This window comes from Rhipicephalus microplus, chromosome X (assembly GCF_043290135.1).
Source record: "Rhipicephalus microplus isolate Deutch F79 chromosome X, USDA_Rmic, whole genome shotgun sequence".
Taxonomy (NCBI): domain Eukaryota; kingdom Metazoa; phylum Arthropoda; class Arachnida; order Ixodida; family Ixodidae; genus Rhipicephalus; species Rhipicephalus microplus.
In genome coordinates this window covers 167353793-167373567 of record NC_134710.1, presented here as the reverse complement: position 1 = coordinate 167373567, position 19775 = coordinate 167353793, and the positions used below count along the sequence as shown (strand labels likewise).

General features: G+C 46.1%; 1 protein-coding gene across 3 annotated transcripts in view; it reads right to left on the bottom strand.

Annotated features, from left to right (window-relative positions):
- vimar (visceral mesodermal armadillo-repeats) overlaps positions 1–19775 on the bottom strand; it is a 124737-nt gene that overhangs the window by 30746 nt on the left and 74216 nt on the right. The window contains exon 13 of one of the 3 annotated variants that reach the window (XM_075878157.1): positions 4340–4781. The exons of the other annotated variants lie outside the window; for them this stretch is intronic. Within the exon in view, the coding sequence (XP_075734272.1) occupies positions 4570–4781 (212 nt within the window). The 3' untranslated portion in view covers positions 4340–4569. Of the gene's footprint in view, positions 1–4339; positions 4782–19775 lie in introns of those variants that run through there. 3 annotated transcript variants of the gene reach the window in all.

Here is a 19775-nt window from a genome sequence, read left to right as displayed (position 1 = left end):
CAGCAGAAAGCACAAGTCTGGGTTGACTGGCAAAACATGGGAGAGGCCTTTGCCCTGCAGTGGGTGTAGTCGGGTTGGTGATAATGATGGAGCATGATTGCAACTGTTTTTGTGTGGTAGCGGAGAAGTTCTGCAGAGAGCTGTACAGTAGGCAAAGCAACCAGGATTATATCGTAAGAAGCAGTAACAGCCTAGAGGACTCCGACATTCTACGAGTAAAAACAAGGAAAGCAATGAAACCCCTAGAAGGAATGCTAAGAGACAAAGCAGCTGGTAAGGGTAAGGTAACAACAGACCTGTTGAAAGATGGCAGAGAGATTGTGTTAGAAAAACTGGCCACCTTGTATACGAAGTGTCTCTTGGCGGGAAGGGTGCCAGAATCTTGGAAGAGTGCCAATGTCAACTTAATTCATAAGAAAGAGGACATCAAGGATTTGAAAAATTACAGGATGATTAGCTTACTATCCATTCTCTACAGACTATTTACAAAAATAACAGCTAACAAAATTAGGATAGCATTATAGCTTAATCAACGAAAGGACCAAGCAGGTTTTCGTACAGACTACTCCCCAAATCCATAACCATACTATTAATCAGGAGATAGTAAAATAGGCAGAGTACAACCAACCCCTATACGTAGCCTTCATAAATTATGAGAAGGCATTGGACTTGGTTGAAATATGAGCAGTGATGCAGACGCCACGAAATCAGGGAATTGACCAAGCCTACATTAACATACTGAAAGAAATTTACAGCAAATGAACAGCCACCATAGTTTTCCATAAGTAAAGGTGTAAAGCAGGGAGACAGGATCTCTCCAATGCTATTCACTGCACGTTTACAGGAGGTTTTCAGGGCCCTAGATTGGGAAGAGTTAGTGATAAGAGTTGATGAAGAAGATCTTCGTAACCTGCGATTCACTGATGACATTACTTAGATGAGTAACTCAGGAGAGAAATTACAGCTCATGATCACTGAACTGAACAATGAAAGCAGAACAGTAGGTCTGAAAATTAATATGCATAAATCTAAAGTAATGTGCAACAATCTCTACAGAAAACAGTGCTTTGCGATAAGTGTCGAGATGCTGGAAGTTGTAAAAGAATATGCCTACTTAAACAGGTATTAACCGTGGAGCCAAACCATGGAAGTGAAGTAACTAGAAGAATAAGGATGTGGTGGAGCACATTCGGCAAGCTTTCTCAGATCATGAATGTAGTGTCGAGATGCTGGAAGTTGTAAAAGAATATGCCTACTTAAACAGGTATTAACCGTGGAGCCAAACCATGGAAGTGAGGTAACTAGAAGAATAAGGATGTGGTGGAGCACATTCGGCAAGCATTCTCAGATCATGAATGGTAGTCTACCACTAACCCTCAAGAGAAAGGTATGTAATAGCTGCATCTTGCCGGTACTTACCTACATAGCAGAAACATGGAGGCTCACAAGGAGGGTTCAGCCTAAATTGAAGACGACACAGCGAACAATGGAAAGCAGTGATGCCACCCACCGAGGACTTTCGATTTGGAGCAATTTTTGGAGCAGCAAAATTTTTCATTCGAAGCACTTTCGAGCTATAAACTTTTCTGTTTTGGAGCACTTTGGAGCAGCAAAATTTTCTGTTTTGTAGCAATCTGGCGCAGCTAACTTCACATCCTGGAGGAGAAGGAAGTAGCATTTACATTCAAGGACATGAAAAAGTATTCCGAGGCTCCTGTGAAGAGCTAGAAAATATTTAGATTCATTGCAAATTTCATGGAGCCAATCATCTTAGAAGCACTCCCTATTTCAGTTTGATTGATATGTGGGGTTCAACATCCCAAAACCACTATATGATTATGAGAGACGCCGTAGTAAAGGGCTCCGGAAATTTCGACCACCTGGGGTTCTTTAACGTGCACCCAAATCTGAGCACATGGGCCTACAACATTTCCACCTCCATCGGAAATGCAGCCGCCGCAGCCGGGATTCGAACCCGCGACCTGCGGGTCAGCAGTCGAGTACCTTAGCCACTGAACCACCGCGGCGGGGCTCTCTATTTCAGTTCATGATCAAAGAATAATGGCATCATGCTCTTGGGCATTCTGGAAAAACTTGTTCAGTGATTATTTTCGTAGCTAATAAACAGAATACTGGTTGAATAAAATTGTACTTCACGAACCAACAATATATATACACCTATGCAGCTATCAGCAGATATAATAGACGAAATGCTGTGACGTAATATGCTATAGACTCACACAGTGTCAAGTGAATTTCTCTAAGATGACTTCAAGAATAAAAAAAAGCTTCTTTTTCTTCATAACTGATTAAACTGCTGGGTGTAATACGTCATTCAGCTAGTCTCAGAAAGCCAAGCTCCTCCAGCACTCATCTCTGGTCTAAAACTACACAATTTAACAAAGTTCATTTTCATTTTGCAGAAATATTTTATGTGGCTAGGGTGCTCTGTCTATACTACAAAAACCCCGGACCATGTCCTCTAGAAAGCAGTGCATAAAAAAAATCTCACCGGATACTTTATGCATATGCCTAAGACAACTCGAAGGCAAGATTCATTTTGTTTTTAATGAGATAGCAATTATATGGACATTCTCGACTAGTTTTTGCCGTTGCCAGCGGTGTAGTCAAAAAATTTTTTTTTAATTCGGCAGGGGGGTGTAGGGGGGCAGGCAAAAGGTCATATTGCCCTATATATTTCATGGCGAAAAAAATTCGGAGGTGGGGGTGCACGCTTCCGATCGCGCGAATGGGGGCGACGAGCGTGGCTAAAGCAGAGATAAGAAGAGCCGAACTATCTCCTTTGCACTGAGGGCGAATGCGATAGCATCACCCTGCATGCTAGGCCTCCCATCGGTTGTTACCTCAGCAGAGAGGAATGCGCCGCCCGTGTCCAAGGAACAGAAAGGAGCTAGAAACGCGATGGGGGGGGGGGGTGTTATGAACTTTGACTAAGGGTGTGATCGCTGGGGCTCTCAACGCGAACAGACTGTGCGAAAAGTGCTTTGCTTTCTAGAGCGGCACTGAGCCTTGATGGCAATGCGGCCACACAAATGATAGTATATAGGTGTTCTGTGGCCACACCATCGTCGCACTATTTCGGAGGTCCATTCGTACATGCCGTTCGTGCTACAGGATACAGATAGAATCACAGTGGTCTAGAGCAGTGGAGAGCGTGACTGTCGACACTGTTGTTGGTAGCGGCATCTATCTCACAATAGCTACAAACTACAGTTGATGCTTACATTACCACACAAGGGCCTAACACGCAGTACGACCATGTTTGGTAGCACTACGGCTTCTCTCTTTACATATTTCTGAAGAAAACGCCAGCTGGAGCGGCTGGCTGGGCGCTCTAGACAAGTCTGATTTTATCTGTACGTGCACCGGCATGCAAGAGATGTTTCGGGGTTCTCCAGTCACCCAAGCTGCGAATATCAAACACCGCGTGTGCAGTAAATTTTCGTGAGTGCCCGGACCCTGAACATTGCAACCCTGCCACTAGCGCTTGTCACGGATAACATCAGGCCTTGTTTGGTATAAGAATACAATTTATTGTTATCGCATTCATTGCTATGAGCACAAGTGAAACTAACAAATGGTATCTTTTAGATCTGATATTGCCGATATCGGTTAACTCAAAAGAACGCTGTCTAAAGGGACAATGATCACTCTAGTTGCCGAAGCTTTCGTGCTGTCAGTTATCCAAACACGAAGCAGAGGTTAGTAGCACAGAAAGTTCACGAGCAGTCTCATTATGCCTCAAGATAGCACGTGCCAGCTACTTCAAGCGACGCAGCAGCCTCCCCTCCACCCCTCCCTTCTAAACGAAGCAATAAATACAATGTCCTGATGTTTAATTTTTTTAACCGTCAACTATTGACCCTGGAAAACGAGAGGCGGACGTGTAACAAGGCGCAGCTTCTTTACAGTCCTTCTGACACCAGAGCAGCCAGGGATGGTCTCACTAAAGTTGTGCATATTAAAACTGAATTGCGGCTGTTCAGACCAAGAGGCATGCTTTTATGAATGAGATGCTACTTCGAAAAAAAGAGCGCGTCAGAGTTTTCAATTCGGATCCTACCAACCTCGAGTTTGAAAGGGTAGGGTCTTTTAGGGGCTTTATCGCCACAGCGATTATGAACACGGATGTTTGTGCTGATGGAAGGGATTATGAAATAGCCCTTCTGTATGATGATCCATGGATAAAGTATATTATAGGAAAAGTGTCAACACATTCCCACAATTTACATGTTCTTCTGCGGACGCAAAGCACAAAAAATTAGATAGCGATGTACAGACATAGACGTGACAAGACATTCTGGTGGCACGCATGCAGTTATTAGTGACAATTGCTTTATTACATGCCATGAGCTATTGGCAGTATTCCTAGAACGGACAATGTCCGCAGATGAATCGCCGCTACTGTTTCACGCTACTGATTGGACTAGATGTCAGGAGCCCCTGCGGAGTGCATGTTTCACCGTTAAGCAGACTTGCACGACAGAGTTGCGTTGGCACCAAACATAGCATTGTGAATTTTAGGACACACGCGTGACTGCTATTTATTCAGTGTAATAAAATAGATACGCGATTGTGACTTTGCTGGCCCGGAGAACAAGATGCACAGGTATTGACGCGCCGGCGTGGCGATTGCTGATGATGGACCATCCCAAATCTGACTTTGGCGCAGTTTGGTGCAATTTCCATTGGTATTATCAGGATGGCACAGTAAATCTGATTTGGCACACTTTGGCACAGCTGGTGCAAGAGTGGGATCACTGGGAAAGGAAAATGGTAGGAGTAACCTTAAGAGACAAGAAGAGAACAGAGCAGGCTAGCGAACACACGGGGTTAAAGATATCATATTTGGAATCAAGAAGAAGAAATGGACATGGGCCGGGCACATAGTGATAGGCAGGATAATCACTGGTCATTAAGAGACTGGTCTTAATGGGAGACAAAGTTAGGTGGGCCATTGAGATTAAAAGTTTTGCATGTACTATAACATGGCAGCAGAAAGCACAAGACCGGGTTGACTGTCAAAACATGAGAGAGCCTTTGCCCCGCAGTGGGCATAGTCAGGCTTATGATGATGATGATGATGGGGCATAATTACAACTGTTTCTGTCCAGGCACTTACTTACACAAACGATGCAGCCTTGGTTGTGCTTCCTGTTTTGCGGACTCACAAATACAGTAGAGTCTCGATGATACGAATGCAAAGAGAGCACACAAAATATTTGTATCATCTCGAATTAGTATAAACCAAAAACAAGTTAATAGTGATATCAAAGATGAACAAGAACTATATTGGCAACTACTTCCTGCTGAAGAAGTCCATGAGGTTCTTTTGACCATTCGTGCCTTTACCGTCTCTCAATAAAGTGCCACTGTTTCGTCACTTGTGCTGCTGGCGCAGCGCATTGACACTTCACATCAAAGGGAGCGAGAGCAGCCAAACTGATTAGAAATTCACTCGATTCACCGCATAATCAGCTGGAAAACTGTGCTCCGAAGTCAACATGAAAAAAAGCAGTCATAAAGAATTTAAGCAAAAATGCCAGAGCAGCCGCAAAACCATGCCCGCGCCCGTGACAAATGTTCACATTCGTCTTGCCCCTTGTAAATGCCGCTGCCACTATTGCCGCTTGAAAATTAATTTCATTTTGTTCATTTCCACAGCATTTTTGTGTTGAGTTCTAGTTCTGCGTGCAAATCAGTGAAAAGAAACAGCTTGCTTACACCTTCACAGATATTGTTTCAGAAGATACGCAAGCAGTAACGACACAAGCAAACACAGCAGCGGCGATGGATTCAGCCGGCAGTGCAAAAGTGAGACACGTTAGGGCACGCCGACTCACTGAGGCTGCACCTTTTTCTACTCCTGGTGTTCTCAGCGATTGTAATCTAAATGAAGCTCTCGATGAATGCATCCTTGTTAAGATAGTAAGCTTTGATGTGCTGCACGGGTAGTTCGCGATACCACTGACGCGACTCACCGCCGACGTCTTTGACACCATGTTGAATTAGCGGCTGATTGTTTGCATCATGTGGTTTGAGAGCTAGAGCAGCCGGTGTCGCCAAAGCCATGAAGCAAAGAAGCAATATGCTATCACGTGGCAGGAAAATTCGTCTCGAACCAATTTTTTTCTTTTCAGCCTCACAGCGCGTTTTTTCCAGCCACTAAAGAGAGGGAAATCCCAGCAAGTTTTGCTGAATTCGCTCCCTTCGAGGGCAAGAGCAAACAGGCTTTCCTCCTGCCGACAACAAGCATTGTGCCGCTAGCGTGCAGTGGTCAATCGCACATTCGTATAATCCGTAGTGCCTGGGAACACCGTTCGTATACAAACACCAAACCACAGAGTGTTCTATATAATGCAGTCCATCCAAAACAATTTTAAAACTTGTATCCATGAAATTTGCATCAACCGTAATTGTATCATCGAGATTTTACTTTACCAATGTCATTTCATTGGCAATAAGACAAAGAATTACTATAGGTTTGTCACTTGTTTTGCTTTCCAGAAGTGAACACAAGCACACAATTTTTCTTCAGTGCGCTCACCCGCACAGTTCGCTTATACAGTACTATGTATCAGTTGCTCTGCTGCAGATGACTCAAGCAGATGCTCCTCCGATGCAGATTACTACTTAACTGCTGAATCAGAATGATTCATCAAATTGCAGAGTTGAGACTCCGCTGTACATGAAGGAGCAATGTCTCGATTTCAATTATGCACTTATTTTTGTACGTATAAAACTATGTTCATTACAACACATCATTCTTTAAAAGTCAAGTAAGCTTTGTTTTTAGAATTTCTTTTGTTAGTCATGAATAAACAATGTGTATGCAACAACACACAGAATCTTTTTGTCCTTTCATGATCAACTAAAACAAATAAATTTTTTTTCAAAACATATTGGCCTGAAAAATTTAAATCAGCAGTGAAAAAATTCAATCCTGGAGTGCTGTATTTGATGAAAAAATAGCGACTCTCTGAGAGTTAAAAATTACACCATCTCTCGCTAAAGGGAACCATGTGTAGATATGAAGCAGCCAGCACAAACGCTAACACTGGCGGCAGCGGTGATACTGGCGCTTATCGCGGCATTGTGCAGGAGAGAAACCTGGGGAGGCACAAAGCACGCAGTGATGAACCAGTGCTTTTTTATTGGAACATGCCAACTGCTGCTGATGGGCTATGAGAGACAGAAGACTGCGTCTGGACACTTTTAGTGAGCGCGCACGCTGTGAACTTTTATCGTTCAACAATGCACAGGATGAATCTCCCACCGGCACTACCTAGGAGGTCAAGCTCTAGTGACTATATATATATATATTGTGGGCATTCGTTATGCACTTCTTTTCATATATGCATTATCATAATCATCATCATTCATCTGGGTCTCTGTTCTTATCTTCACTGGGTGTCACCACAGTCATCATCGAGTGTGTGCGTGCTCGGTCTCAGACTGCCCGTTCGCTGCCGAGCCCTTGGGCTGAATAAACGCTGTCTCAACCCAGACGTCATACGTGGCGGAGGTGGATTTTCGGTCCTCAGTCCTCTCCCACCTTGATTAATTGATTGATTGATTGATCGATTGATATGTGGGGTTTAACGTCCAAAAACCACCATATGATTATGAGAGACGCCTTAGAGGAGGGCTCCGGAAATTTTGACCACCTGGGGTCCTCTCCCCCCTTCTCTACTCCCTGGAGCTTCGTTCAGGCTGCCATTTGCCCCCACTTTCCAGCAGCATGCTACAGAACGAGCCTGCCGGCACTGTTGCCATCTCCTTTTTGCCATCTTCCACTGCACCTCCTGTTTACGTACACAACCACCATTATGATCCCCCTCTCTTCGCTGGTCTTCGCGGGGAAGACGTGGAGGACTGGCTCGATGAGTACAGTTGCACGAGTGTTACTAATCACTGGGACGATAGAGCCAAGCTCCGTTACATCTCTTTCTATTTGACTGGTGTGGCGAAGACATGGTCAAATAGAAATCATACCCTACTGGGCGACCATCGAGCAGCAGCTTCGTCCCATTTTCCGCACACTGGCAATTCGGTTCACAGTCGCGAAGAGAAGCCTTGACACTCGCCAACAACATTCCGGTGAGTCGTACATGTCGTACATCGAAGACATTCCTGCCCTCTGTCGGCATGCCGATTCACCAATGTTGGAGTCCGACAAAGTACGCCACGTTTTGAAGGGTATAGGCCTTGTTGCCTTCAATGCTTTGGTTGCTCAGAACCCGGCTAACATCACCGACGTCGTCATGACATGTCAGCTCCTCGATACTCTAGACTCTGTTTGTCTACAACCAGACATTAGCGAACATTATTCCACGACTAACAGATTTCTCCGTGACCTCATAAGAGACATAATACGTGAAGAGTTGCAGACCATGGCTTTCTCACCTCCTTCACCGTGTTCTCTATAGTCTACTGGAGCAGCATTATGTGACATTATCAGGAAGGAACTGACATCTCCAAACTTTCCTGCTCACGTCCAGTCACCCCCCGTCTCGGCCCATACGAACCTACGTGCAACGCCTCCCAGCGAAGTAAACATGACGTTGCCGCTACCATCGTACGCGTCTGTCGCTGCCGCTTCTCCCCTCAACTTCCGTTCGGTCACCCCTGACCCTTCCTTTGCACACGTGATCGCACTCTCTTCAGGTACTCCGCATGCTTTCTACCCTCCCCCTGGCGCTAATTACACCCAGTTTGCTATTACTGTGGCTATCGAGGCCACATTTCTCGTTTCTGCCACAAGCGCAAGCAAGACAAGCGTCATGGTTACGACATGTGTGAACGAAATGTTTGGTCCTATCAAGGTCAACGCCATTCATCTCCACACCAGCCTCCATGTCCGCCCACACCGAGTGCACCCGGCAACAGCCGGAACTCTAGACGCCGTTCACCTACACTCTTTTGCCGCTCCTCCTCCCCACTTTGGCCTGCCTCATTCGCCCCAGCCAGTCATTCGGAAAACTAAGCGATGTAGTTCCTGGGAAAAAAACTGCATTCCAAATTAGGACTGATATTCTCCATCAGGCCCATGCAATATGATTTCGGTGGTAGCGGAAGGAGTGTACGTGGATGCTTTGGTGGACACGGGTGCGGTGTTTTCTGTTATACGTGTTGATCTAGGCCAACGTCTGAACTAAGTGATGACCCCTTACAATGGACCCACGTTGGTTGCTACCCAGGGGTATATCATTTGTCCTTCTTCTTTCTGTACAGCCCGTGTTTTTATTGATGGTATCCGACATCACATTCAGTTTGCCGTCCTGACTGACTGCTCTCACCAATTAATTTTAGAATGGGATTTTCTTTCATCTGCCTCCGTGGCTATTTGCTGTGGCCAACGCATTGTCCACATCTCCAACACGAACTGCACACGCAACGACGACACCCAGAGGCCACTTCGTTTGACAGCTGCAGTAGATACCGAATAATCACCAGGTCACGAGCGAATTGTAACTATTACCTCCAAAGACATCGCCCATGGCAATGTCTTGGTCTCACCATCATTTAGTTGTGTCGGTAAAGGCGTCGTTCTCGCTTCCGGTGTGGTTCGTTTTCACAATAGTTCCACGCTTGTCACCGCTGTGAATACAACATCCGAAAAAATTCTACTTCCTCGGAACACCACGGCGGCCTGCGTGACCAATCCTGAGCCTGCATGCGTCGTGCCACTTCATGCCATCTCCTCTAACGACCGCCCTATTGGTGAGCCTGCTTCTTCTTCTTCTACCCTTACTGCAGCCATTAGCGACGACGACTTGACACCTTCACAGACGCAACAGCTGCTTGCTTTGTTAAAGAAACACGCAAGTTCTTTCGATGTTTACTTCTCGACGTTGGGATGCACTGCTACTACAACGTATCGAATCCACACAGTCGGAACATCTGTTGTACGCCGCCGGCCCTACCGCATGTCTCCTGCTGAGAGAAAAATTATCGAAGAAAATATAGCTGACATGCTCAAACGAGAGGTAATTCGCTGCTCATCTAGCCCTTGGTCGTCGCCTGTGGTTCTAGTTCGTAAGAAGAATAGCTCCATCGCTTTTGCGTCGATTAGAGAGTGCTCAACAAGATCACTCGCAAGGATCTGTACCCAATGCCACTGACGACGCCCTTGATTCTCTACAAGGCGGGAAATACTTTTCCAGCCTCGACCTGCGTTCCAGATACTGGCAAATTCCTATGCACGAAGAGGATAAAGAGAAAACTACATTCGCAGCCCGCGACGAGCTATACAAATTCAACGTTATGCCTTTCGGGCTGTGCAATGCACCTGCTACATTTGAGCGCATGATTGATACTATGCTAAACGGCCTCAAATGGAAGACCTGCCTCTGCTACTTGGACGACATCATTAATTTTTCGTCAATGTTTCCTCAGCCCCTGCAACGTTTGGATGACATTTTGATGTGCCTTGCCACCGCTGGTCTTCAACTCAACACCAAAAAATGTCGTTTCGCCACAAAAGCTATCAAGGTTTTGGGCCACGTCATGACCAAAGACGAAATTCGGCCGGATCCGGAAAAAATTGCTGCGGTGCTTTGCTTTCCGCGCCCCAAAAGGCCGAAAGAGTTGCGAAGGTTTCTTGGTCTCGACTCCTATTTTCACCGTTTTATACGGAACTTCACATCAATAGCAGCTCGACTGCACCAGCTTCTTGCTTCCGACGTGCCCTTTCTATGGTGGGAAGAATGTCAAATGGCATTCGACCTGTTAAAGCGTGCCCTCACGTCCGAACCTGTACTCCGCCACTTTAATGAGAAGCACCAACCATCCTACATACGGACGCTAGCGGCCGTGGTATAGGTGCCGTTCTACTCCAACTCGACACCTCTTCACAAGAGAGAGTAGCTGCATATGCCAGTAGAGTACTAACCGCGACCGAGAAGAATCATACCATAACTGAGCAGAAGTGCTTGGCTGTGGTCTGGTCAGTGCAAAAGTTCTGTCCCCATCTCCACGGCTGTCATTTCATGATCATTATGGACCACCACGCCTTATGCTGGCTTTCCACGCTGAAGAACTTGTCTAGACGCTTGGGTCGGCAGATTCTACGTTTACAGGAGTATGACTTCGATATCATTTACAAATCTGATAGAAAACACCAATAAGCTGACGCCCTTTCACGCTGCCCGCAACCACATACCCAGCTCAGCATTGGGCAAAATTCGGCCGTCACTTCTACCGCAGCGCCCGCGCTAGCTTCAATAGACCAGCTATTTTCACACGACAAGCGCACATTTCACTCCTGCAAGTTGTCTGATCCGTACTGTAGGTGTATTATGGACCAGCTCTCGAGAGCTTGCCATCCACCTAACGCGCAGCATAGTCGTCAACTTTTACGATTTAAGCTGGAGAATGGAGCTCTGTACTGTCACATCTAACACCCCGATGGTCAACGCTGGGTTCCCGTGCTATCACACTTTCTTCGACTTGACGTGCTTAAAGCCTTTCACAACGACTTGACTGCCGGCCATCTTGGTTTTCAAAAAACTCACGACCGCATTCGAAGTCGCTTCTACTGGCCTGGTATTTCTACTAGCATCGCACGCTATGCCGGTTCCTGTGTGCCATGCCAGCGTCATAAAATCCAGACATCTGCACCGGCAGGGCTTCTGCAGCCAATTCCGTGCCCCACAACGCCATTTGAGGTTGTAGGTATCGACCTTTACGGCCCTCTTCTTGTCACATCTACATGCATACGATGGATAGTGACCACCGTAGACCACCTGACACGCTACGCAGAGACAATGTCTGTGTCAACTGCCTCTGCTTCGGAAGTTGCCGACTTTGTTTTTCACGCCATCATTCAGCGCCATGGCGCCCCTCGTATATTGCCGAGTGACCGTGAAAAGGTGTTCCTGTCAGAAGTGCTAAATGAAGTATTGCACTCCTCTGGAATAACACCAAAGACAGCTTCAAGCTACCACCCTCAGACCAACAGCCTGACAGAGAGATTTCACCGTACTTTGCTGATATGATAGCCGTATAGATCGGTCAAGACCACAAAAACTGGGATACCTTTCTCCCATTCCTCACCTTTGCCTACAATGTGGCCGTTCAGCGCACCGCCGGATATTCGCCGTTCTACCTCGTTTATGGACGATCCCCTACTTTCTTCCTCAACGTTTAATTTTTCAACACAGACGTCAACTCGTCTCAGTCTTCCAGCGAGGAATACATTTCAAGACTAGCCCAGTGTCACAATCATGCTCATATCAACACGGAAGTGCGACAGCAAGATTAAAAAGACATTCATCGCATCCCATCGCTTTGTATTCTTCCAACCTGGTGACGAGGTGCTCTTGTTCACGCCTATGCGTACACCTGGTCTGTGCGACAAGTTTCAGTCACATTTCATTGGGCCTTACATGTTATAGTTGTCGAGCAGACTTCACCCATTAATTATTGTGTGACCGCACTTATCGTTCCAACAGACCACAGTCATTGCACCACAGAGATTGTACACGTGTCTCGCATGAAGGCTTTCAGGCGACATTTTCGATCACATTGAGTTGCTACGGCCAGGTTGGCCGCTTCCATGTGGGGGGAAGTAGTGTGGGCATTCTTTACGCGCTCCTTCTCATATATGCATTATCATAATCACCATTATCTGTCTGGTTTTCTGTCCTTATCTTCCCTAAGTGTCACCACAATCATTATTGGGTGTGTGCGCGCTCTGCCTCAGACTGGTTGTTCGCTGCTGAGCCCTTGGGCTGAATAAACGCTGTCTCAACCCAGGCGACATAACATATATACATATATATATATATATATATATATATATATATATATATATATATATATATATATATATATATATATATATATATATATATATATATATATATAAATATATGGTGGCCAGTGAATGATGGTGCAGAGCAAAAAGTCAGTTTTTTCAATCAATAATCTCGCTAGCATACACTGCCTGCACTGGCATTGCAAGGCGAGAGAGGGAGGGAAGCGTGTCGTCATCACTGATGGGATATCAGATTAGGCACTGATAGGGACTCTCTGAAACCATGATGACGACAGATCTTCAGAGGTCGACTCGTCACGTGCTTTCGTCTTGCGCCACGCCACAAGTTTGCAGACTCGTAGCTTTCGCGATTAGCCTATTAGTTCTCGCAACAACACAACGGCAAGCTGTATACAATGCAATGAACGCGATAGCAAAAAATTGTAATGTCATACGAAGTCGGCCAACTCTTTTGGATCCGATATCACGCTGGTGTGAGCAAATACGATTGCTCCAGGAAGAAGTGCTTTTTTCCCACAGTCTCTTTGCGTTGAAAGCACACTGATACTTGCCGAAGCAAGTGCGCCAGTGATCGCGACCGCCCTTAAAGGGACCGTAAACTTCCTCTGCTATTCCCAAACATTTCAAGTAAAGAAGCGCATCACGTGCACAATGCCGTAGCGATCAACGATGCAACAGGCCACAGCGCTACGGGTAGCGGGCGCGCCACATTTTCAAAAAAAACAACAGCTTCTCCTTTCCAGTCCCCGCCATTCCTGCCACTGACATGTGTGACATCACCAGTGAAACTCGATGACGTTACCACTTTCGATGCTTGCGATTGGCCAAACGACAACCGACAACTTCCGGTCAATCTGTAAACAGCTGTTTGCGTGCACCTTGCTGTTCTTGGTCGTGTTGCCGCGTGCGAATCGACATCTGCGGCCCGTAACGCAACACAGGGTTCATACCGGCATGATTTGTAGGGGCACGGGCTGGCATGACAGCAACAGCGGTTAGTCAACGATCACTGCACCCAGATGACACACACACAACATAGTTGATGGCAAACTGGGTCGTCAGAGTGGCGGATCGTGGCAACCGGAAGTAGACGCTGTCTCGAACAGCGTGTCAGTGGTGACGTATGCCACGCGGGATGATGAGGGGCTCTCTGCTGCCTCACGAGGAGGGGCCAAGTGGTTTTAGAAGAGCGTAGCGTAAAAAAGAGGGAAAGAAGCGATCATCGCGTTTCGATCATCAAACGCGTGTAACACCACTATTACGGCACCAATTCGAAAAATTCTCACGGCTACGTGTCAGTTGTACACTCGAGCACAACTTCCTCACCTACTATAAATTTCGACCGTTGGGTGGTTTCGGAGCCCTTTCAAATCAAAGTTCATTATTGCTACTCGAGCAATCTCCCCCCCCCCCCCCCCCCGCCGCATTTTTTCATGCTCGTTCAAGACATGTGGGTCCCTCTCTGTTTGAGCATTCGATGTCAGTTCTAACACGCAGGGGATGTTATCTTATGCACCTTCCTGGTTATATCGATGGGCCGACTCATTTGATCTCTGCTTCAGCAGCACTTGCATGCTTTTAGTAGCTCATGAAACTTACGATGCGCGGGGGCATGTTATCAGTTAATACTTGTTACGGAACATGGCGGCGACAGTGAAAAACTGCTGAGAGTGTCCATATAACCGCTATCGCAATAATAACGAAGTTTCTCACCGCTAAATAAGTATTTTGGGTTAGCTCTGCCTCCAGTCTCCCTTTTGTTAATTTGTGCATTTATTTTCAGAATTTTTATATTTATTCTGCATATAACGAAATCCTCTTCGTAGCAAACTTTTTCAGGAATTTATAAATTTTGTTATATCCAGGTTTAACTGTATTAAATACATGCAAACAATAATTGCGGAACTTTTAAAGTTCCCCTTTAAGAGTTGAAAAGTGATGTCCTGTCCCGAGTGCATGCTCCGAACATTTAGTGTATAAAATTTGTTTCAACCTAATATGTAACCACTACGTGGCCTTAAGGGAATAGGCACAGTAATGTGTGCACTTTGTAGTAGGTGACTGGCTTAAAACCATGAAGTCATTATGATAATCACATGTTCTGATGCCCGATGGTCATGTACGCCTGTACCACACATTATTACTGCAATAATTCATGGTGGTGACGACGATGAAGTTTTCACGCTTCGGCTGGTATTCCAACTGTTAGTGCTCAAGTTTCATGTATTTTGTGCTTATCTGTGCATCAGCAACACCCAGCGCCGTCTCTACTAGCACTCAAGACTTCTGCTTTGCTTGGATGCTTTTCCGGTGAAGCTTGCTATGGAAGACATGGTAGTGGAAGCGTCTTGTAGCAGGGATCGACCTCCCACCGCAAGAAAGCGCCTAAGCTCTTCAGTGGCATCGGGAGCTTCCGATTCTGAGCCTCATGCTACAGAAGCTTTCATACCTGCTAAGCATCGTCGTCCAAGACGGAAGTCTTCGACAACCTCCTCAAGTGAGAACAATGTCCTATACAACAACATTGAGATCACGACTGTAGCCCAAGTGCCTGCTGACGTGACGGTAAGCCCCAATGCTATCTCCAAGCAGAAGCTACATGACTTTTTTTTCAACTTCGCCCCTGTTCTTGTTCAAGAGGTTACTGTGAACCCGCAGAAGAATATCATAGCTGTTGACACAACAGATCAAAAGACTGTACAAACCCTACTAGGTCTATCGCATCTCTGTGGTGTCAACACGTGGGCTTACCCCAGGGCACGAATGCAACAGCTGGTGTTATATCTGACATCGACATAGAACTTCAAGAGGACGTTTTTAAGAGCCTTATCGTTTGCATGCCTCCATGCAAAATCATCAGCGTTTGTAGACTAGGCTCGTCAAAGTGTGTAAAGATTGTTTTCAAATGTGAAAAGCTTCCTAATCACATAAAGGCTGGTTTAGTGCAATATCCCAGTTCGACCTTTCGTACCAAGGCCCTTACAGTGTCGTAAATGCCTGAAGCTTGGACATGTGCAGAGTTTCTGCACAAGTGTTTTGGTTTGTGCCAAATGAGGTGGAAAGCATAACATAAAGTTTTCTGACAGCTCGACATCTCAGTGCCCTAACTGTAACGGCGAGCACTTGGCAACAGACAAAGAATGTCCCACCCTGAAGAAAAAATTGAAGGTTCTGAAAAAAAGAGCCGAAGATAAAGCATCGGTCTCAACCACAGTACGTGTCTACCCTCTGTAGAAGGCAAGACTGATGTACCTACACTTTCGAAGTACAGTTGAGCCCGCTTATAACGAACTTGAGCATGACGCGGCATCCATTCGCTGTATCCCGAAGTTCGTAGTAAATGAAACACAGCTTTCAAAAAAAGTTGTGAGTGAAAGTACAAACTTTTTTTGCCCCAAAAAGTCCGCGATGCATGTGTTTCGAAGAGCAGAAGCGATAAGGGCAGTCTCGAGTTCACTTAAAACGGCAGGGTGCTCGTTTGCCAAGGCCGGGGGCATAAGCTGCATGAGGCATTGGCTCCAAAGTTTCATCGTTCTCGCAATCAGATTCCTCCAAATCACTCTCGCCATGTACTTAATTCACAATGCCCCAATCCGTGCACGGTTTCGCAGTGTCGGCATTATCATCGGCCGTAATTAAACCATCGCAACACATGTCCTACCCGCTCTTCCAGGTCAGAGTCGACGACGCGTGGCTACAAATCGCTGCCGCAGTTCAGAAGCTTCAGGCTCGGCATCGGGTCCGACGTCGACGAAGTCGGCCTCGCGAAAACAGTTTCGCGCGCATGTAGTCGTCACCACCGCCCACGAAATATTAACCGTCTCCACAGCTGAATACAGGGATTCCCGAAGCGGCAAGTTGGCTGCCAGGTGGTCAACAGCTAAGAAAGAGCGCCACAATGCGGCACCTAACGCGCTGATTACGCTCAAGCCAAGCGGTCACAGTTTCGACGTTTTGTTGAGCGGCACGAAAAAGCGTGCTAGTCCTCCCGTTGGTCATCATGACCACACACGCACACCAAGAGCGAGCAAGACGTGCACACGTGACACACATGCCAGAGCGCGTGGAACAGCTCTAGGCCCATTTCTATACAAAAAACTAAACTAATTCGAGCCAGCGTGACAGGCGTCGCGGAGCGGCGGAGACGGGCGAAGGGGTTGTGATCAAGAGAGGTGAGCAGACTTGCGAGAGAAGGGCAAGGAGTTGCAATAGAGAGGGGAGGATGCAGCGGGAGGGCGACCTTAAAAACCAAAACACACGGGAAGGAGGCAGGTTGGGTAGCTTGCTTGAAAGGTTCGTGAAACTCGCACGTAGAAAAACTTCGCACTTGGCTAAGCATGCCTTCTGCACGCACGCGGAAGGCATGCTCAGCCGAGTGCGAAGTAAGCGAAAACAAGTCCTAAACACGAAACTAATCGCAAATTATCAGAGTCGGTGGGATAGCATACGCGCGTGCACTAGACGCAGACTATCGGATACAGTCGGTGGCCGACGATGTTGGCAAATGGTCTGGTCACTCCAGGACAGCGACGCCAACGATAGTACCAGCGATCAAAAACAGGGTAGATGGCCTACCGGTCTTCGAAAGATTGGTGGCAGTGTGAAAACACGGGCCTCGTCTGGCGATGCGGGGCAACCAGGGTAGCGCGGGGGGGGGCAAAGGACGGAGGGGTGCGTAACAAAAAGCGGTCGGCGAGAGCGGCAACTAGAGGGGCGCTGAGGCAGGGTCGGCGTTTAACAACAAGAATGTATGGGCACCTCGCCGATGCCTGATCGGTGGTCGAAATTGGTTTCCCGGGAAGTTGGCAGACCTCCGACTCTGTTCGCTGTAACCGATCAGCAGCGCTCGGAGACGTTCGTTGTAAGTGCAATTTTGTGCCATTGAACCGCTGTATATGTTGACGGTCACGCAGATATTGTTCGTTTTAAGCGAAAGTTCATTTTAAGTGAGGCCGTTATATGTGGGCTCGACTGTATAGTACTAAAAGCGTGCATCAGAGAAAAAAGGAACTTCTGCCTCTCGGCAACATCGTGGCCGGCGCTTTCACAGAAAATGTCCGAGGCAGTCTCTGAAAAGATAATTTCTCGCAAAGCGTCGGAACCAGCTTCTACAAAAGCTCCGCCTAAGGTGGAAAAGATTGCAGACAAAACAGACTCTGTCGAAGACGATGCCCAGCTCATCAACCTCTTTAAGATGCTGATCAATGTCATTAGATCACTGATTGCCGGTCGCAGACACCAGCAGCACTAGCCGCAGAACAGCTTTTGGAGGCACTCATCCCAGTTCTCGATCACCTTCACTAAAAACAGTATGAACAGTAGAAAGCCCCGCCCCTTCGTGCTGCAGTGGAATGTCCGATCATTACGTTTATAGTCGTTTTTCATGTGACTAATTTTTTTTAGTGTGCATCCCCCCCCCCCCCTTTTAAACTTTCGTTTTCTCTCCTTCTTTCTTTCCTTATTTCCTCTATGCCTCCCCTTTCCAAAGGAGCAGGCAGGTTTTGTGCCCCTACAGGTGGCAGTTGTCAGCCGGTTCCTTCCCTGTTTCCTCTGTCTCCGTGTTCTCTATGTACTCAACCCAAATAAATAAATAAATAAATAAATAAATAAATAAATAAATAAATAAATAAATAAATAAATAAATAATGGTGTATTGTGAAGCATGTATACAGGACACATGTGTTTGTAAAGCATGAAACTTACTTTCACTCAATTTCTAAGCAAAAGAAGTCATTTTTACTGCATTCACAAGCAGCGGCGTGGCTGTGTGAAAGAAAATTCGCTTGCTATGCAAATGACCCAGGTTCGATCTCTACTCTGGCCAAGAATTTTTTTGTATTTATTTGATTTGCATCATTCTCGATTTTTCAGTCACACACAAGATGATTTTTTCACTCACAACATACGATGCCAACACCAACGTTAGAATTTCTGTGAAGTGAGCTCTTTAACGCTGTTGTGTTAATATTTACTTGTAAAACTGGATTGGCTGAGGAAACAAAGGTTTAAAAAGACCGACGACTGGCCAGAATGCGTGATTAAATACTGGTGGAAATTTAAAGACCATAAACTAAGTGACAGATTCAAGCATCCTTTTTTGTACTAATTTGAGTAAAAATATATTTTGAGTTTCATTTAAAGGTAAAAAAAAACAAACTATCCTCTCACTGTTACCAGCATGTGTTGCGTGTACAACTTCACCGATGCTTCAGATCCTAAAATTCTTATACAGTCGAATCTCAATAATTAGAACTCGAAGGGGCCCAAAAATTTGTTCGAATTAACCCTTTCGGCCCTGGCGGTGTCAATTGACACCACCGCACAAATTTTCCCATAGTATCTCTGAAACGCAACCAATACTGCTTATTCTTGGGGGCATAGTTTATCAATGATCCCTACTGCAATAGACACCAATATTGCGGCATGTTTGTGGAGGTAGCAGGAACAAAGAAGAAGAAGCGTGACCGAGGTCTTCCGTTAAGCCGAGGCGCCTAAGTTTAAGCGGGTAAGCGCCATTTTCGGGACGATGTACCGATGCTGTTTCAGTGAGTATTAGGCTGAAAAGTAAGACGGTTTCCATTTTGTGTGCACCAATGATTGGCAGAAAAAAATAAGCGACTTTTTTCATTTTTCAATCACAGGGCCCTAATTACCTAATTTGATGCCACGTTAATTAATCCGAAAATGTTTGTACCAGTGGCTCAATTTTCCGTTTGTGGTCTTGTGAGGTCCTAACTACGAGCAAAACGCGCGCAAAAAGTGTATCTGACCAAAATAAAAAATCCAGGGCTGAAAGGGTTAAAAGAAGTTCGAACTAATGAAAGCTATATGAACAGAAGTCTCACCATGCAGTGGCGCATGTGCATTGAGCTAACACATGAGGGAGAAGTTCTATAACACATTTATTCACAAATCACAGGACATCCGTCATTAATTGAAGCGATCGGTGATGTGCGTCTGCACACGTTTGCCT